Source organism: Parasteatoda tepidariorum, chromosome 9 (genome assembly GCF_043381705.1).
Source record: "Parasteatoda tepidariorum isolate YZ-2023 chromosome 9, CAS_Ptep_4.0, whole genome shotgun sequence".
NCBI classification, from domain to species: domain Eukaryota; kingdom Metazoa; phylum Arthropoda; class Arachnida; order Araneae; family Theridiidae; genus Parasteatoda; species Parasteatoda tepidariorum.
The window spans coordinates 17,390,013-17,412,175 of NC_092212.1; the positions used below are offsets into that span (position 1 = coordinate 17,390,013).

The window sequence follows — 22,163 nt, forward strand, 5'->3', positions numbered from 1 at the left end:
CCCCTATAGTTCGTTGCGATCGCGAATTTATATTCAATAAACAACATTGCGTGACAGCACGTGTAGTCTACCACACCAAATTTACACTCCTAAAGTTGCCTAATACTACCAACTTTTTTTAATAAATAATAGTTCCCTTAAAACGTGCTTCTGAAAAAAAATATTTATTTAAAATCAACAGTAATTGAATAGAAAAAAATATTTATATATTTAAAGGAAAAATTAATGTGAGTGTGGTACTAATTCGTTAAGGAAAAACGTAAAAAATCACTATATTATTATTAATTAATTTAGGTAATATATTCATTTTGAAATAAAAGAAATACGCTATGTGCTAGAAAACAAAAGTAATGGAGTAAAGATTGTCTAAAATAAAAAATCGTAATACTACCATTTACGACAATGATGCTTAAATAATGTTGGTAATATGTTAATTGACGGGAAAAAAACTTATGAACTAAAAAACAAAAATAATGGAGAGAAGATCCTCTTTCATTTAAGAGAACCGTAAAAATCGCAGTATTATTATTGACACTAATGTTTTATTAATAATGGTAACACGCATTAATTGAAATAAAATAAAATTAGCAATGTGCTAAAAAGCGAAATTTGAAAGAAAAGAAAAGAAGATTTATGGAGAAAAGATTAATAGAAAATTCGTTTAGGGAAACCGAGAAAATCGCCATTATGATGCTTAATTATTGAGTACTACGGACGATAACTGGCGATTTCAATAAAAATTCTTTTCCGTAGTTTCAGGAAATATTTTTTTTCAGTGGTAGCAAAGATAATGAATTAATTTTTTAATGAATCAGAATAAAAGAACTTTGTTCCTCCGTTACTTATAAATATTTTAACAGTAAATTAAAGGTCAGACAGACATGCTCTAAAATCCTTATCAAGTACTAATAAGAATTTTTTTTTAATCGCGGCTTTAGTTAGCTGTTAGTGCCAAATGTATTTTTCACAATACTCAAATGTTGAAGAGTTAATGTAATAAGTACCGAATATTCTAATATAAGTATAAAATATTGTATCGATATCTTTGGTGATTATTAAAACAGCACCAATACTACTAAGCAGTTTTAATACCGATACTTCGGAAATAAGTGTATTACGGTCCCTCAAAAGGGATATGTACAGTAGAAAATAATGTGATACTGGTAAATTTTCACTATTATGAGCTGGACGCGAGCATGCATGATGCGTAGCATGATGCGAAGTGATGATAAATACATTTTATTTTTATGGGATTAGCAATGAAAAATGAGTTTTGCTTACTTCAATAACTTAAACCACTGAAAAGAGCAACAAATAATGTTTTTTTAAAAAATGAAATTATTTTAATATATTAATTGAAAAACCAGGTAAGTTATATTTTCAGAACAAACAAAAAAGTTGCATCCAAACCATTTTATTAGCAATTAAATAAATGGCTGGACCAAAGGCGCCGGCAGCGGGGTGCAAGGGGGGGGGGCACTTGCACCCCCCTGGCTTTTTTTTAAAAACAATTAAAGAGATACAGAAGAATTTTGTTATAAAAATTTTTTATTAAACATATTTTTATGGAAAAACAAATAATTAGGTAATTATTGATACATAACAATTAAAAATTGTTTAATCAAACAAGAATTGTAATCGTCTTGTTTGCGGTCCAAATATGTTTTTAACTTTTTCAATGAATTCTGAGTCATCTTTGATTCTTTTCTTATGCACACTGAGCATTCACAAAATTGGCAGATATCTAAGCTATATTTTTAAATTTCATTTAATAAAATGTAAATAATATTACATTTTTTATTAGTTATTCAGTTTAACAAAGGTGTATAACACAAGCTGACTTCTCGCAACTGTAAAACTTCATCAACTCAATAAATAATGTTAAGCGTGCACAAACACGTTAGTATACGAAACTACTGTTTGTAGTTATTTGTGTTTCAAAGTCAGTAGCTATGCCAGCGCGATCGCCTCTGGGCAAAATTTGCAAGTACAAGAAATTCGTACTTTTTTTTAAAATATCTTCCTAACAATGAAGAAATGCATCTTGAAAAAATGAACAGATGAAAGTATATGTAATAACAAAACAAAATGTAATAGCAGAATATTTAAATTTTTTTCGGGGGGAGGGGAAGGTAGTTTGTTAGAGGGTTGTACCCCCTCTCATATTATTCTGCCGGCGCCTTTGGGCTGGACTAATAATTCTTTACTTTATTTCATTCACCACTGCCTAATTTGAAATTAAAATCATGCACGCATACTATAAACTGATGTGAGTAGCTATGTTAAGATTGAAGTAAAGGCAAAAACAGTTATGTTACATTAAACATACCCATATTGATGCAACCACTTACTGTTTTTTTATCTGATTCATTAACTCCCCTAAAAATTTTATTTACCTTCTTACATTTAGCTCTTTAACTCTTTGCACTCCAATGTCCCCACGGAGGCACTATCAACAGTCACCACTTTAAAATTAAGAAATTTTATATCTTATAAATAGTAAATTTTTAAGAATTTTGAAATTTTATGATAATACTATATTGTGTATTTTAAATGCTATAGTGCTGATATTAGGATCAACCAGCTTTTAAAAGTACTCGGAGAGTGCAAAGGGTTAATTGTGTCGGCATATGCTTTTTAGCTTTGAGCATGATTTCACTTAATACATATAAGTCGTTGTCAACTTGATGGACAGATAGCTCTAAGGTACTTCTCGGGTTACAATTATGTTTCTTTCAGTTATATTGCGGGGCTCGAGCCCGCTGCTTCCACTCTACAGAGTGTTTGACGGACATGGGATGCCACATACGAGAAAAATATTTGAAAAAAATCTATTAAATGAAATTAAAAGGCGCGAATTTTTTCTAGTATATTCTTTCAGTTTCCTATTAAATATGAACTTAAAGACTCGACTCTATCTGGTTTATGGTGAAATCCAAATATCTAAATCTGTATTTTTCCCTAGGGCAGCTGTGACTAATAGCATAAATATATGGAGGATATTAAGGCAGTTGGCAGCTGGAATTGCATACTGTGGTGTACTGCTCAAGTAATGATATTGATCTTAAGGAATGTTTTCTGTTAACCGGTTAACGCCCAGCGTCATATATTTAGGACAGTTCCTTTTTTTTTTAAAGACATTCATTGTGGTGGGAAACTTTTTTCAGCATTTTCATTTATCTGGGTGAATTAAAAGATTCTCAGATACCAGAATGATTTAGTTATTTCTGATTAAATCTAGAATTATACGGAGCAAGTACTTTTCGATCTATCAAAGACTTTTTGAATGCTCTGACAGTAGAAAAACCAATTAATTTCGATAATATATTATACCACTTTTTCTGTAAAACCACTTCTTGTATCGTTTCAATATATAAATTCGGGACAAAACGGGTTAAAATATGAATAATTTTCGTATAAGTCATGATGGTAGCTAGGATTGGTAGAAATCACATAAATCTCGGTGCGCTGCCGCGAAGCGGCATTAACCGAATCATCTGTAGTAATAAATCGATGATGAGGAGGAATGGAGATGGGAAGAAAAGGGGGGGCTTATCACCAAAAAATAGTTAGAATTGAATAATTTAAAAACTTAAAAATTAATTGATTTTCTATCACTTCTCACATTTTTAGCTTAGCGGACGAAATTACTTGACAATGTAAATATATCTTGGCGCCTGGGGCCGTAAGCGGCTTTTTCAGAGATGCCAACTACTCCGGACACGCAAAAATAACTAAAAAAACGGTAATAGCTACTAAGAAAATTTTGCAATTATTTGTCTATTTTTGCTTGCTTATAGAAGGTATAGCATGACACAAGTACCATAAAGTGCTGAATAATATAACCCTACGCATTATTTAAACATAGTGGTGGATAAAAAGCTACTAAATTTAATTTATTAAACCAAGAATCACAGTTAACAAACTACCACTTTAGAATATATATTTGCTGTTCGGAGCAAGCATCTCTGTTTCATGTTTTATAGTATATACAATAAAAGTTTTAAAATTTGGAGTGGTGTTATTAGATATTTTGTATTTAGTAAAAGAATGCGAATGATTAACATTCACGTGTTAGCTAGGAAAAAAACGCTCTACGCAGGACCTCAAATTTGCTAACTTTTTTAATGCTTCTTTATTACTTTAACGTATTATATTTATTTACCTATCTATTTAAATATTATAATAGTTTACTTCTATTTTCAAATAAAACCTTCAAATGAAACACTATTTACCAGAGAATATACTGAGAACCGTTTTTCTAACTTAAATTTGCCCCTTAATATAAGTTTCTTTTCCAAATAGTTTTGAATCAAGTCTGAAATTTTTAAAGAAAAGTGAATAAAATAATGCTCACGTTTTTCGAACGGAAGCCTAAGTTTTTCGTTGAATATAAAACTCATTAAGTTTGTTGTTTGCTTGTAGAAAAATCCATAATATTCAAATTCTTCCGAACTAACTAAACAAAATCATTAATTTTACTACAAAGATCCCGTCAGATAAATTACCTCGGGTTCTTCTGTTCTTACGTATCCATAATTATGATATAAAGTTTGTATAACCCCTAATGATTAAATAATTTCCTATTGATATGCTATCTTGCACATTAAATAGATTTGAAAAAGGAAATTGGAAGAACGTTAAAGTGATTCAATTGGTTTTTTAGGAGTCACCCGATCACGTTGTTTTGCATCCTTACTTATTGGGATGGACATCTAGTTTTGAAGGTCAAGTTTCCTCCTCTCTCAGTTATTATAAAATGTGCTGTTTCAAGACCAGAATCATCATTCTGTGGTTAAACAACCAAAGAAGCATTGGTCAAGTGAAATAGCTTGTTACCTGGAAGAATAGTTGGATTTTCTTTTGACTGACAACTTTTATCGTCTTAGCTTTTATCTTCAGCGGTAAGAACATATTTTAGTGTTGTTTGTTTTTTTGAAACGATTTTTCGGTGCCTGTGTTTAAAAGCAATCAAAGAATTTTTCTTTGAAAAAAATTGATAAGCAGATATTTAAGATCAAGGCTATTCTTAAGTTTTAAACTTTTTTTTTTTGGTAACTTCAACATTTTTGTACTTCAGTCCCATATATTTTACCTTTTAGAGGAGCAGGAAAAAAATGTGTTCTTATTTTTGCCAGTGTAAAAAAAAATAATAATAATAATAAATTTAAGTAGTTTTTATGTCTTGAGCTATTTGGATACTAATTAGCCATTTTAAACTCCGCAAAATATAAAGATTGTTTGATTCTCGACCTGAAATCGATGGCCTAAAATCGAAATAGTTTTCACTAATAGATAATAACTAAAATTGAAAGGGTATTTATGTCTTGCGCTATTTGGTTATTGATTAGCCATTTTAATCTCTTCAAAATATAAAGATAAAAGTTGCTTCATTCTCGATATACATTCGATAGCCAGAAATTGAAATAGTTTTCTCTAATAGATAATCACTAAAATTGAAATAGTTTTTATGTCTTGCTCTATTTCGTTACTAATTAGCCATTTTAAATTTTGCAAAATACAAAAATAAAAGTTGCTTCATTATCGACAAACATTAAATAGCCTAAAAGTTGAATTGTTTTCACTAATAGATAATCACTCTGATTGAAATAGTTTTGGTTTAATTACTTTAGACTTTGAAAAATTAAAACAGGTACGTGAAATAATAGGCTTTACAGTACATTGAAAATTATGGTAACTAGAAATAATAAACAAACGTGACATGTAACTCATTATTACGATAATAATATCCTAAATCAAGTTTTTCTGAATAATTTTGATTTTTAATTAATCAATGGAACGATCTAGAACTTTCTTCGAAGGTCACACTACATGAATTTTTAAAATAAACAGGGAGAACTTGCGGCTACGTGATTTGTGTTTGGATTTCTTGCTTTCCGTAAACAATAAGAATTAATCATTTATCACTTTTTTTTCACTTTCATTTGATAAATTTTAGTTTGCTCAGAAAATGAATCCTTGACTGCAGAACATTCTAAAAAAATGCGTAAATGGCAGATAATTTCAAGACTATAAAGTTCTTTAATTCTTGACTTAAAGTAAGAGGAAATATATAGATTTCCTTATCAAGTATATTTGGTTATTTTGTTGGTTTATTGTTTCGCTTTTGCAATATATTAAATGCATTGATTGCTCGAACTTTTATTTACGATTGATATTATATTAGCGAATTCAATATTAATAAGAAAATAAAAGCTGAAAAGAAATTAATTTTTAAAAAATCTTAGTTTTGGTTAAGAATATCGCAATCGCACACTCTCATTTCTTAAAGCATATACATAACTATTATTTTTTATTAGTAGTAATTTAGAGCTATCATTTAAACATATCTTGAATGTTTTCAAGCAAGCAATAAATGCGAAACTAAAGTGAGAATTTACGCATCGATATTCTAAGCTACATTTGTTTGTTTTTTTGCTACTGATTAAATCAGATTTCAAAAATGCACTAATGAAATATATATGAACAAATAATTTTAATCCTTTATTTTCTCTAAATTTACTTGATGGAATCTGTTTTGATACAATGGGAAAAAAAATGGTAGTATTATTTTTCAAGTCTAATTTTTAATAAATACCACTACAATTTTACAAAAATATTTAATTTCATTTTAATGTTAATAAGTTCTTAAAATTTATACCTTCTTCTTCGTTATTTAATACGTTCAAACCGGGTGTTGTGCCTGAAAGCGGGACGGAAAAGAAAAGATACTGGTAGAAGAACTATTTCAATATTCGGGAGGAGTTAGTCTGGTCTCAACAATAACAATTCACTGTAAGGAAATTTATCACGGCGAAGAAGCAATTCAGAATAAAAATTGCATCCGTAAAAAACAATTGGTAGTTATGGATTTTTATTATTTCCGGAAAAAAACTGAAAAAGGAAATTTATTTGTTACCAGTTTTTACTCCGGTGCGCCGCCCGATGAGACAATCTAGCGTGACCCACCGGTGGGTCACACCGGCGTGAACGTGTTAGCTCAGCTGGGTCCTGGGCCGCTCAGCGGCCCTCGTCCCATCCATCATGATTTTATGAGTAGTTGCAGTAAAAACTTTTTGCGTTCAACAGATTTTGTGGTGGCTGCTATCGGTGTTAAAATTATAAATAAATAGATTTTATTTAAGTAATATCTTTTATAGAATCTTAAGTGATAAGTAAAGAACAATATATATTATTGATGTAATGGATACAATTAATACTTAATCTAGTTAACACAATTATTTTTAAATCTCAATTATTAAATTAAAATTACACTTTGCTATAACTACACTAAACTTTTCGGGTTAAAATGTTATAAGTTAACAGCTATGTAATTTTTCTGCAATCTCACTACCCTTTAATTTTTTTTTGAAAAGGAATCCTGCCTTTGTAAACATACATAAACAGTTAATTAATTTAAAATTTATGAAACATAGTAATTCTCCTTCTCATTGTGGAGCTGTACGTAATTATAGGATATAGCTAAAGAAAATATAACAGCAAAACATAAATCACATTCAACTCAAAATATTTTGTTCCTAATTTTTATTAAAATACTTTATTTAACAGTCAAGACTGAAAAAGATTTGAGGAAACAATGTAAGAAGGCCGTTTCAGAATATCAGCAGCAGTTTCATCAGGAATTAATTATGATTCAAACAAAAACCAAATTATAGTTAAATAGAAGTGACATAGCCTACCGTTTAGAGTTCAGTGGCATTATGTCAAAAACATATCATGAAAGAAATATTTTCGACCTTGGATCGCAAACCCTTTTGATTTCTCTCGATGGTCAAGAGTCCGAAGGTGATAAATATGAAAATAATAATAATAAAAATAATAATAATCTGATGAAACACGCAAGAAACAACGTGATCCTCTATATATGTTTTTATTCAATGCATTTTCCCCCATGCTTATCAAATCACTCACCTGTTTATTTTTTTCCTACTAAATTGATTATATTTGTATATCAAATCAAATGAAATATCACAGCAAAAAAGTAAAACATCGCTTGCTTAAATGATTTTTTCCTCAACGATATTATAATTGTTACTAGGGTAAAATCTTCGTAATCGAATATTTTAAATAAACTACTTAAGGTCCATAATATATAATTACCCAAATTATCTTTCTCCTTATTTAGGGGATATATCCGAATCGTGATCTGTCATGCCAACTATTATCGCCAAGGTGACAAATAGATTTCAAATTTGCAAATTTAAAGAAAAAAAAAACGTGTATATATATATATTTGCCCGCAGATGGCTACGAGTTTTAACTTTCGAGTTCTTCCTGTGATTTTTTTTTTTTTAAAGTTTTTCGCGGACTGCTGCCCGGAAGTTACCAAGACTTGGCGATTGCCACAGATCATTATACGGAAATCTTTCCGCTTAAAATTAGTGTATATGCACCTAATTTTTTTATTTCTCTAATTATATGTATATTTCGGTATTTTTAATTATAAAAAAAAGTCTAATAGTTACTAAAAAAGTTTGTTAGTTTATCAGAATTGGATTTGTACTAAAATATAAAATCCAAAGCATGGAATTTGAAAATTTTTCTCTTCATTCATATATTTAAATAGTTACAGATAATTTATTTTGTAAATTAAAGAAATTTCAAAGATGAATAACTGTTTCTCTTAAATCTAAAATACTAAAAGTAAAGGCAAATTTGAAAAATCATTGTTTGGAAGATTTTGCCTTTGACGCAGAAAAAGACACCCATGATTCATGCAGTATTTTATGAGCATATATTATTAAAATGTTAAGTATAATATTTTTCTCTTATTTCGACTTAAATTATAAGAAAAAATATGTTAAATAAAATTTCTGCCTCAAAGATTTTCAAACTTCAAAAATTTTGTTGCAAAAATTAAATCAAAAAATTAATGTCGATATTTAACGCATCAACGCTGTGTTGTTGTACAGTTGTAATCACTAAAACATACTTTTTTATTAGAAAGTCTATCTATACGAGAATTTTATAGTATTATGCATATATTTTATAGTATATAGTATAGTACTCGAGATAATATAGTATTAAAAAAATTCTCTACCATTTGAGTATATTTACTATCAATTTCGATAATTTTTTACAGCACGGTGGAATGTTTCACTTGTACATGAAGGCGCTGTCACTTTTTTTTAAAGTTTTGTATTTTTGCATGTTATTACTGTTTGAAAACCATTTCGATTATTTTTTTATTAGTTTTGTAGTTAGCAATTTTAATTAAATTTCTTACTTATACTGTTAAAAGTTTTTATCCCAAATACTAGATGTACAATAAATACTAGATTTTTCAATAAATTTAAAGGTTAAATATTATATGCATGCAGTTTCTTAAAAATTTATGGTTGTATTCTAACGATTATAAACCAAAATTTTTTCGTCGTATTTATTTATTAGCAGAAGTAAATTTGATATATTTGAAACTACTTATTGTAACATTTTTTTACAAAATTCTAAAAAAAAATTATATTTTACCCGGAAAATCGTAAAATGTTAAAAAATTCTTTTTATTAAAAATTTTTAAATCTGAGTTATTATTTCCCCCCTAATTTAACATCTAGTTGCATTAATCCATACGATGCAATTTTTTTATGAAACCAATTTTCTCGTCTTTTCTGTTGAATTTACGCTGCTTCGGAAAGGAATAGCGAAACTGCCATTTTTTCAGAACTTTTCCTAAGATTTTAGCTTTTTAAAATTAAATTTTTTTTTCTATTTCATTTAATTTAGAATGATTTTGTCCATCTCTACATAAAATCATTAAACACATATATAAATTCATAATAGCTGTACTTTAGTACCATCAAGCAACTTTAGGTATCAAATTGAAAGATCAGGAACATTAACATATTAAAGTTTGAAAATATTAAAAAAATTGCGTTCAATCGTAATTAAATTCTCATTTTACTAACAGCTGGGGAAAAAATTCCTCGGAAAGTATAAAGTTTGGCTGGTACGTTATTGGGAAAATGCGAATAATAGGAGGAAAATCAAGATAAAATTTTTTAGTAAATTGAGATAAAATTTTCGAGTAAAACAATTTACAAAATTGAGATACTATGCATTTTGTAATATTATAAAATTTCTTTTCTATTTCATTTAATTTAGAATGATTTTCAGAATGACTAATTTAGAATGAATAACCCAAAATAAGAAAAAATCGAAATAATAAAAAAAAATGCTCAAATATAAAAATTTAAAAAAAAAAATCGCTTAAAGAACGCCCTTATAAGAGAGAGTTCGAAAGTGTAAAATCAAAATCCTGACCTTTAATCATTTTTTTTAATGCATCGTCTCTGATATCTTTCACTGACCTTCTACGCAAACAACTGTCTTCTACAGCTAAAGCACATCAAACGAAAGGGAAAAAGGGTTTATGATAAATAAAATAATTAAATGAACAAAAAAAAGTCAATACTCCATCTTAATAAGCTTCTTAGTTTGAGAGAGCAAAATCATTCTGACAGAAGGCTTTATATTAGACTTTTCTTAGACATAGAAAACATCACATTTGAACTGTCAAGGTATTTATAATTATTAAATACGATTATATACAATATATATATCAAGTCTGGGCTGCCAACTTTCTGCGGTTTTCATGAACAATTATTCTAGTGGTAGCTAAGTTAATGTTTTAATGCATTATTTTTTATTCATTTAAACTTATTTTCCATACCACTGCGCATAAATGATTTAAAAGTTTATATGCAACGATACTTTATTTCAACCTTTTAGTGGCGAAGCTCTTTAAAATGTTGGCAAAATTACCCAAAATTCTGAAAGATTTAGTTACTAATAGTTCATCACTATTAAATATTTTTCAAAATGCGTACTAGGTCTGTTATGTTAGTGTCATATTTGTTCATTTCTTATGGTTATGTCCTAATTAGAAATTTCATATTTTCTTATAAAAGAAGAAATTAAAAGGTTTTAAAATTTTCATTTAATTTAAGGCATTTTGCTTTAAAATTATAATATCTTTGTATTTCTCTCTTAAGAATTTCAATTAAAATGCATAAAAAATTCATTAAACACTTCATTAATGTATTCCATAAAAATTCTTTATGCGTGTTAAGATGTATTAATTACGTAAACTTTTAATTAGTCTTATTTCTAATCCGTTTCTTCAAACATAGTTTTTCAGCATTTATTTTTATAACACTTAAACAATGTCTTTGCATTTGTTTCAACATTATTTTTCGTTTTTATAAAGTTATTTTATGACATGTATGATATTATTTCCTAAATAATTTAATTTGCGAAAGGTTGGACTTAAAACAAGTACCTGTTTTACAACTCATGCGGAGAGTTTATTACGTTTTCAAACTATAGTTATTAGAATATTATAATAGTTTGAAGTATTAATTTTATAAAAGCATTTTGCAATATAGTGATATTAAGTCAAAAAAATATTTTTTAACAAGGTGAGAATAAATTAAGAAGAGCTTTATTATTTAGTTTATTTAATTGCTTTATTAGTTGCTTTTAAAATCAAAGGAATGCGGGGTATTATATAAAATGAAAAAAAAATTTAAGACAATTTTTTTAAAAAGTTTTAAGAATAATTTAAATTTCAAAAAATAATTAGTTTGATTAACTTAATTCTATAAATTGAATAGTTAATTTCATACAAGCTCTGATTCATATATCTATAACAACTTACTATGTAACGTTGTTTATTATTCTCTTTCTTAAAGCGATATTATACATAAATTATTCTTATAATAATACTTTTGTACATTTTGATTCGAACTTTTTTTGTAAAATAACAATAAAATTGCATGCTTGCGTTAACAATGATTATTGTAATCAGTATCTTGTTCCCACAATTTTTATAAATCTATTGTTTCGAGTTACATCACATAAGGAAGTAAGCTAAGTAACCCAAATAAAATCCAGCTAAAGTCAATATTTTATATCTCAGTTTTACTCAGAATTTTTGTCATCTCTATTGGTACGTTTGAGTTCGGAAGAGCTCTCTTCATCCTATTAACTGAAAACGAAATGTAATGTTTTCATTTTTATTTACAGATTCATAAGAATTTCTATCTGAACCAACATTGTGATAACCCTTTCAAAGCCTCGAAAGGTTAACGATATAAACAAGAAAAAAACATTGATTGTTACCTATAATTATTGGTGAGAAAATAAATAAAACAGGAATGGAAAACGCAAAGATCATTGTATCTGGAAATAAAGTTCATCGTCCTTTGCTGGATGATACAGTAACTGAGGAAGATAAGAGAAAAGCTGAGGAGGAATTAAATGAAACTGATGAATCAAGGACTGTAGCATTAGCACTCTTCAAAGAATTTATATCAGGTATGCTGTTTATTAATTTTTAAAAAAAAACTTTATATACAGTATTAATGATTCATCATACCATTTTAGTATAGTTTTTAATTAATTCTTAATTAATCCATATAGTTTTTAATTAATTCTTAATTAATCCACATAGTTTCTAATTAATTCTGCTGAAGTTTTTAATAACTGCATGAAACTGATGAATCAAGGACTGTGGCATTAGCACTCCTTAAAGAAATAATATATGGTATACTGGTTATTAAAAAAAAAAACTTGATATATAGTATTAATGATTCATCACACCATGTCAGAAATGTTTAATTAATCCTAGAATGTCGAGTTTTTTTCTTTCGATCCTAACAGCGAAGTAGCTCAAATCTAGAAAAATTAAGAGTTAATAATTATGTATGTATAATAGCCGGTAATAAGCGTTATATTTCTTTATTGAATTTGCAAATCTTGGAATTCACAGCTAAACATAGTTCAAATCATTATTTAATCACAATGATATGAGTATAGAATATATTAAATCTGAATTAATTAAGAAACTGTTGAATCAAGGCCTCAGGCAGTAGCACTTTTAAGGAGCTAATATCTAGTATGCTGTTTATTTAAAAAAAATTACATACTGTATTAATGATCTATCAGTAGCTATATAATTCCAAAAAACTGATTAGAATGTACAAAATCCGAATTAATTAAGAATAAAGCTCATCTTTTGGTTATTTATAATTCGATTGCTAAAATATAGAGTCTTTTAGTGGTGTTAACACTTATTATTCGAAAAATCTGTTCTGAATCAATAAATTTATTACCAATCAAGAAGTTGAAATATTTCATTCTTTGGCTTTACTTTTACTATTAAATGCTCTTCATTGAGGTAATTGCCAATATTGAGCTGATCTTCATTGATTTTGTAAAAGTTTTATATTGTATAAATATCAATTTATTTACTCTTTAATATTCAGCTTCATTTTTAATATTAAATGCTCTTTATTAGAATAATTGCTATTATTGAAAATCATTTAATTTTTTTTTAGATCAAACAGATTTCAATGCTCGAACAGATGAAAACTATCTTCTAAGGTTCTTGCGAGTTCGCAAATTCGATGTGCAGAAGTCATTCAAAGCACTCGATGAACATTATAAATTCCGTGCCAAATATTCGGATTGTTTTCCATCCCCATCAGGTGTTGCAAAGGCTCTGAAGGCCAACATTTTCAACTATTTACCTCACAGAGATCATAAAGGAAGAGCCATTTTCGTTATCAAATTCAGTAAGTAGCTAAATTCTATGCTCTAGAATAGCAGTTTCCAAATGGTATTCCTCGGAACCCTAGGGTTCCGTGAACAATTTGAAGGGGTTCCGAAAGTTAAGACTTTTTTAAACAGTTTTTTAAAACATTTTCAGAACCTATAATTGTATTTAGATCCAATAGATTATCTGTAAATTACTTAATATTTTGCTTGCCTTTACGTTCAAGTAAAAATCCAAAGAGTGAGAAAAATCTAAATTTTTTTGGAGAAAAAAGTCCATAATTTCTCAAATGACCATGTATTGAATTAACTATGAAAAGAACATGATTTATTAAATATATTGCATTAGTATTTCCCTTCGCGGTTTTTTCAAACCATAAATAAAATAACTAAATTCGTTAATAAAGAAATATGTTTCACTAAAAGCCATTTTCAACCTTTATAGCAGTCCTTTTTAGTTTTAATTTCAACGAAAACCATAATTCGTCTTTCATTTCTTTTCAGCTTATGTTTGCACACCAAATACAAATTTATAACTAGACTAGATTTAACTTCAACTGTCCCACATAAAACCTAATTTAAGATAATTCGTCTTTAGGTCGAAAAAAGAATGATCATTTAACCCTTTCGCGCCGACTGTCACAAATACGTGACAGCATAAGACCGTATCAATCAGGGTAAAAATATAAAACTGGTAATCAAAGTATTTCTTTAGCAGTTTATTTGTGGGCGGAGTTATAATTGTTTGATTTATTTAATTCACCATTACTTTGTTCAAAATAAAACTATTTAGTTATGCTTTGAATTAACATTGATTATATATATGTTTAAACTAACAATAATTAAAGTAAAAGCAAAGTAAGTCTGTCAAATCAGCAACGACTACATTTAAGTTACCGTTTTTTATTTAATTACAACTTGATTCTGATTTTGCACGAATGCTTTTCTGAATCACCCGTCCCCAAGGGGTTAAGGAAGTCGAAAAAAATTGGGAACCGCTGTTTTAGTAGAACAGTTGAAAAAGTTGCTGTGAAACTAAGGCTTGAAAGTTTGACAGAAAAATTACAAAACTGGTAGTTAATCCCTTGGGGACGAGTGATTCATAAAAGCATTCGCACAAAATGAGAATATAAATAAATAAAGAACGGTAACTTAAATGTAGGCGTTGCTAATTTGACAGACTTACTTTGCCTTTACTTTAATTACTGTTTGTTTAATCATATATATAATCAATGTTAAATCAAAGTGTAACTAATTAATTTTATTTTGAACTAAGTAATGGTGAATTAAATAAATCAAACAATTATTACCCCGCCCACAAATAAATTGCTAAAGAATTACTTTGGTTACCAGTTATATCATTTTACACTGATTGTTACGGTTTTATGCTTACTATAACATTTGGCGCGAAAGTGTTAAACCGTTTCAATTATAGCTATTGTTCAAATCTGGAGTAAAACCAGCTTTAATTGATTTTGATTAATAGACTATTCGTTACTAATCAGAGACGTCAACTGCTCCACTTTCTGCATAAGTTTTAATGAATTGATTGCAAATTAATAGTAAAATTTGCATATTAAGAAACCTTGTCTTGATTTTTGAGTTGGGTACCTATCCCATCTACATACCTGCCAACTTTCCTTGGAAAAGTTTATACCAACTTCCAAGACAGTATTACATATTGATATATATGCTTAATTATATTAAAAATAGTGGTGGTCAAAAAGATTAAAAATTAAGTTTATAAATGTAATAAAAGCATACATTTTACTACCACTTTAAAGATAGAAATAAAATTTTACGCCAAATGCGTAAAAGTTGGCAGGTATGCAGTTACATTATGGTAAATGCATACCTGCCAACTCTTTCGGATTTTCCGTCAAATTTTATTTTCATATTTAAAGTGGTAGTAAATATATACTATTTTTTTTATAAATTTAATTTTTAAATGACTTTGATCACCACTATTCTTACAAAAATTAAGCTTATATTAATATGCGTTACTATCATGGTTGCCAACTAAATCAGGGTTCCCGCGGTCCTTGAAAAATTTAAAAAGTGGTAGTAAATTTAGGGTGGAGCTACAATATATTTTTTNCAAAAATTAAGCTTATATTAATATGCGTTACTATCATGGTTGCCAACTAAATTTTATTTCAAATACAATGTTTTTGTTCGCTTAAAATTGAAGTTTTAATACCACTGGGGAAAATGATAGTGGAAGGGATTAAAAGTTGGCAGGTCTGCAGAAGGCTCCTTAAGTATAATATTAACATGTATTATATACTCGACAATTGGTATTTAATATTCATAGTGGTAGGTAAGCCACAATGTTCTTCCTAAAAATTAGCTGGAATAAAATAATTTTCTTACTACTTTTCCATTTAAGTATACAAAATGAGTAATATGTAACAAAATGAGCAATAACTATAGTGTTGCCAATAACTAAGAGAAGTTTATGATGCCATATCATATGAGAGAAAGCATCTAATTTTCTTTTTTTTTTGATTTTTAGAAAACTGGAATACAGATCAGGTTAGCTATGCTGATTTTGTAGCCGTTGGTAACCTACTGAGCGAGTATGTGTTAGATAATCCTGTAACACAAATTAATGGATTTATTGGAATTTGGGATTTCAAAGGATTTTCGTTGAAGCAATTCATGACATTTTGCGCACCTAAGAACATATATTTACTTACAAGTTTCATGCAGGTAAGATTCAAAATCTGTAACTGATTTCATTAACACTAAATTAATTGTAAATTTGATGCTGTTAAAAAAAATATTAAAAAAAATTTATAAAACTGAATATCTAACAAGCTATTAAATTTTTTTCAATTTTCCTTTTGATTTTTTTTTCTGTATTGTTTGGTTGCTATTTTATTCATTTAACTCAGTCAAACCTTACATGTTTATTTGTAATTTGATTGTCTGGTTATCTTTAATCAATCTTGATTCAATTATCTATTTTAAATTCAATGGATTTTCTATAATTATGTAAATACGTTAAAAATCGCTTTAAAAATGTTGCCATTTACGGCTGTTTCAGAAGATGCTCGTCTACCATGCTACTCAATTTCGCAATGCGAAAACTTTCTAGTGAGTAACTGAAATTTTGCATACTTTTAAAAGGAATACTTAACCTTAACCCCTTGGGGTCAGATGATTCAGAAAAGTATTCGTGCAAAATCAGAATCAAATTGTAATTAAATAAAAAACGGTAACTTAAATTTAGTCGTTGCTAAATTTGACATACTTACTTTGCTTTTACTTTAATTAATGTTAGTTTAATCATATATATAATCAATGTTAATTCAAAGTATAACTAAATTTTTGTAAATAGTGTAAATATTTTTTCTTTATCTCTATCTTCAATTTGTTCCCTTTATTATGTATCATCTTGCGATTTATTTTTATGTATGACCCAGACTTGATTTTATCAATTATTTTTCATTCTGAGATTTAACTTAATGTTAACGAAGTACCTCCCTTCCCTTCCACCACATATTCTTCAATTTAGATGAAAGAGCAGATATCCATATAGGTACTCTGAAAAACTTGATTAGTTAGTTAGTTAATTGTGACAGTCGGCGCGAAAGAGTTAAGAAACATTCAGACATGAAAATATTATTGACGCCGCCATTAATTATTTTACGTGAAAGTGGGAGTTTTCTTTTTTAAGGCGGTAGTAGAATTTAAGAGTAAAACAGTATAATAAGGTAGTTTTACTACCTTTACTTCTGTGCCAGTAGATGCGTAACACGTTTAATTTTTTTACGACCTCGAATTATTTTTGAAGTTATTGAGCTTTTAGTACCAATTTTTGACGTGTTTCACTGGTAAAATTAAAACAAATCACGTAGCTTTATCAGAATTGTCGCGAAACTCTTTACTGCTTTAAAAAAAAAAAAAAAATTTAAAAAAAATTATAAAATTCAATTAGTTCTACAATTTGATAATATCTACTAAATTAAATAAATCAAATAGCTAAGCATTGTTATATGTCTCAAAATTTCTTGTGATTTTCTTTTCCTTAAGAACAAGTATGTAATGACACTTTTGATTTCAGGATCGTTTCCCAGGAAGATTTAAAATTGCCTATTGCATAAATTGTTCATCTTTTGTACAACCAACATGGAACCTCTTCAAGCACGTATTGAAAGAAAAGTTTAAGAAAAGGGTAAGAATAACATATTTTTTAGATTATTTAAAATCTAATTTCTTTCATTTAATTGCAAAAGTCTGCAAAAATTACCACCGATTATTCGAATTTTGTTAAGGAATTCAATAAATGATAATAAAATTTAAGTATGAAAATATAATTTTTAAGATTAAAATGATTTTAATGCGAAATTATCAACTAATAGCTTATTACACAACACAGCAAATACACATCCTTTCACATAATTTGATGTGTACTTTTACTGTTCTTTAACTTAATTAAATAAAGTTTAATATTTAATTATTCTAAATCCGAATTTTCAATGTTTGTAGCGTACTTTTGAAAGCGAACTTAACAAATAATTTGATGTGTACATTTTACCATTTGAAAAATTAATAACCCTGGGATAAATATAGGTAACTAACACAAAAAGTGTTTTACAGGACAGCGAAAATTGCACATTTAAGGCTAAACCATCGCATTTAGATACGCTGAACCCCTAAAAGTAAATTTGACTGCAAACTATTTTCTCAATTAATGCTACATGTTAAACCTAATGTATTTCAGGCATCAAATAAATAACAATTAATAGATTTTCATTATTCGGATCAATCCAGAAATAAAAAATAAAACACGATTATGACTTTTAAAAGAAAATTAGATCCAAGTAAAATTTCATTTCTGACTGTCAAACATACGAAGAACAAGATAGAAATCTAATTGAAAAAAAACATTGTATAGTTGGATAAAGCTAAAGTTCGTCCGTGGCTTTAATTTTTTTTTCCTTCTTTTAAATTGGAATTTTCCTTAGGTGATGCGCCACTTTAATTATCCGCATTGGGATTGCTGGTTGGAGATTAACAAAACTTAATCTCACAAACATGAATAACTATTATGAACTTACAAAAAAAAAAATATTATATTATATTATATTATAAAAAAAAATATTATTTCATGTGACGAAAAAGCCTTTGAAGTCTTAAACCCAATAAATATAAAATAAATTCAATAAAATAATTTATGTAAAGCAATTTATTTATTTTCAGATCTTGATCATGTCATCTGACATGGCAGAACTGCACAAACACGTTGATCCTAGCATTCTTCCTAAAGAATATGGTGGTGTCATGCCTGCATCTGNAAAAAAAACGAAAAAAAAAAGTTCAAAAATTCACCACCAGCGGAGAATGGCGCTGTATACAGTGTTAAACAAATGTGAACGTCATGTGACTTTGTAGTTATAAAAGTAAGGCGCCTTGTCTGAGCTGTCAGTGTTCTGAGTCGACAATGTCTGTTACCATGCTAGACTGTGCTTTGCTCGCGAAATGTTACTATGAATGCGACAGCAATGAACGGAGGGCTTTACAAAAGTTACGTACTGTAAGAGGAAAACGCCGAGGTCCAATGACGCCGCAAGGTTTAAGGCAAATTTACGGTAAAAGACGTGTAAAACAAATTTGCATATTTCACATTTGTTTAACACTATTGCATACAGCGCCATTCTCCGCTGGTGGTGAATTTTTGAACTTCTTTTTTTTTTTTTTTTTGCGGGAACTAAAATCCCATGACCTCTTATAGACATTTACCAAGTTTGATGACATTTGGTCGGGTAGTTTTATTTTTATAGCCATTTCAAAGTGGAACTTAAATTATAAAGACCCTGTATATTCGCAAAAAAAAAAAATTATTATTTCACGGGACGAAAAAGCCTTTTAAGTCTTAAACCCAATAAATATAAAATAAATTCAATAAAATAATTTATGTAAAGCAATTTATTTATTTTCAGATCTTGATCATGTCATCTGACATGGCAGAACTGCACAAACACGTTGATCCTAGCATTCTTCCTAAAGAATATGGTGGTGTCATGCCTGCATCTGATGCAACTGAAATGGCAGAACGAGTGTTAACTAACGAGCCGTACTTCAATTACAACAGAAAATTCGGATATGATCCCAATGACTATGAAAAATTTCAACACTTATAGTTCACACTCTATAGCAATACGAAGGATACATAACTCAAATCATGGACAAATTCAATATGTTTCAAACATGGCTTTCTCTTTGGTTCATTGTGAGCATTGTGACAGATTTTTCTGCGGGACGGAAAACTCAGTACTTAATTGCATTCTTGAAATTAAAACCTCTGTAAGAAAAATGTATTGAAACAGAATCAAAAGATTTCTTAACAGATACCACTTTAAGTTGGAACTGTTTTTAACAAATCTATAATCCTAAGTTCACGAATTATATAATCATACGAAGCGAATTAAAAATTTCATTTTTCTTATTATCTCATTTTCGTTCATTTTATTTATTCTTAGTGTCGAAACATCTTGTCTAGTTTTCATCTTATCTCTCAGCATTATAATTATAGTTTCAATAATAAATTCTAATAACTCGAATAAACGAACTTAAATATTATAAATATATCTAAATGTTTATTAATCATGTTATTGCTCGTAAAACTTTCATTAAAACCTCCGTCTATTTTTTACAAAAACAATTTACTAGAATTCTTTGAGCAAATTTTGAAATCAAAAGCAATGACCAGGTTAAACATTTGTAAAGCTTGAGAACTTTATAAATTAATAATTCAGGAAAATAATTTGCCATGACTCGATTTGTCTCTACGACTGAATGGCCTAAACTGCTTTTTATTTTGTTCATTTTCAGCCAAATTCAGCTGCGAGAGGAATAATGTACTTAAATGTTGATAATCTATGACAATAACGCATTTAATTGTCAATTATTTGTTAATCAGTTGCATCAAAATTAAAAACTGTTTTAGTGGATATTCTTTCGAACAAGTTAATTGAGAACTGAGTTATATAATCATAGAAAAAAAACGAAAGCTATTAATGTGCCTCTATATTGAGTGAAGTGCTTAAATGATGGATTCATATTTTAAGCGCTACTCATGTCTTTGCAGCAATGACAATGTATATTATGTTTAATGTTTGTGCAAATGAATTATTTATAAGAGATGTTTTGAATGGAGGTATATTATTGATTTTTATTCTATGTTTTCAATTAATGTCGTCTTTATACTGTTTCACTTCGTTAAAAAATAAATATGTTCACTTGATTTGTTTTGTTATCCTTGATTTAACACTGGTGTTATTGAAAGTAATGAAATAGTTCAACTTACCGTAGGACAAGGTTCTATCATTTCAAAAATTAAAACTTGAAAGTGCTATTTTATAAATTTATATGCTATTTAACCCGGGTTTTCTGGATTAACCGATTCTTTATAAGTTTTGCATTACGTGTAATATAATATACATTAATAATGTAAAAGTCCTTTTTGTCCCCAATAGCAGCTTAATTCAGAATACATATTCTTTTTTACCAGTTGGGCATTGTGGGTTAATAAGATTCTCAGTTTCCCAACCAAGGCCTCCCAAGTCAAAATTTTTGATGGACCAACATAATCTTGAAGGTAACCATCATAAACCATTATACTTTTGATGGTAACCAACACCCTGATTTATGATGGTCCAACAAAAGAACATCAAACTCGTTTTGATGGTTTGTTCCTGAGAACCAACAAGAATTCCCATTAAACCGTCATGGAAATGTATAGTTGTCCTCATCATGGATTGTTGGTTCATCAAACTTTTCTTGATGATTAACCATCATAGTATTAAAGTAGCATTTTCCATCATGGAATGATGGAAGTTTGTTTTCATATCAAAAACCATGAACGTATAATGGAAAATGTTTGATGATGGTGACCATCAAATTATGTTGGACCATCATGAATAGCCCTAAAACCGACAAAAACCATTAAAATGTTTTAATGGGACCATCAAGAATTTTGACTTGGGCTAGCCAATCTCTAGCTGGAAGTACTATCCTTAAAGAAAACCATTCTGGGTTTTAAGGTTTCTCTCGGTCGATGATAAGGGATAATTCCACAGGGAAAAGCAATTTGCTTATCTTGAAATTTTATCCATAAGATCAGTTCTCTCTTTGTCATAATGGATTTAATAACCGTGTGGTGCATAGACAGTAAAAGTACGACTTGTGCTAACCTAATAAAGTATTAAGAACGTGCAATTAACTCTCCGGAAAATAATTTTAGATTGTAAGCTAATAAAAATCACTGATATTATCAGGCTCTAATCCTTATAATACTGTTCATAAACGACTAAAAACAATAACATATGCATTTTAATTCCATTAATGGTCTAATAATTTTAATCCTAACGAGATATGTCTTTCCATGTTGGCTCTTGAATTGAAAAAATTTAAAAGCAGACAGTAATGACAACAGTGCTTTCAAACGTGGGTACAAATTCGATGCGCATTGGTTAGAAATTGAATAACGAAAATTGAGTTTCATGTTTCTATTTAAAATTTTCAAACATCATTCAATAGAAAATAAAAATAACTTATTTTTAAAATATTAGTCACAAGAA

General features: G+C 28.5%; 1 protein-coding gene across 1 annotated transcript; it reads left to right on the plus strand.

Moving 5' to 3' along the window:
- Positions 1-4,757: 4,757 nt before the first annotated feature.
- LOC107439087 (retinaldehyde-binding protein 1) lies at positions 4,758-20,827 on the plus strand. Its single transcript, XM_071185981.1, has 6 exons — positions 4,758-4,904; positions 12,046-12,336; positions 13,359-13,595; positions 16,091-16,287; positions 17,645-17,755; positions 19,524-20,827. The coding sequence occupies exons 2-6, from the start codon at positions 12,177-12,179 to the stop codon at positions 19,722-19,724; spliced, it is 906 nt and encodes a 301-aa protein (XP_071042082.1). The 5' UTR covers positions 4,758-4,904; positions 12,046-12,176; the 3' UTR covers positions 19,725-20,827.
- Positions 20,828-22,163: the final 1,336 nt, after the last annotated feature.

Excerpts from the sequence above, each read along its gene's own strand:
- LOC107439087 (XM_071185981.1), top strand. The coding sequence starts at position 12,177 with ATGGAAAACGCAAAGATCATTGTATCTGGAAATAAAGTTCATCGTCCT. Across the intron at positions 13,596-16,090 it reads CATTTTCGTTATCAAATTCA|AAAACTGGAATACAGATCAG; the intron begins GTAAGTAGCTAA and ends TTTGATTTTTAG. Across the intron at positions 16,288-17,644 it reads TACTTACAAGTTTCATGCAG|GATCGTTTCCCAGGAAGATT; the intron begins GTAAGATTCAAA and ends TTTTGATTTCAG.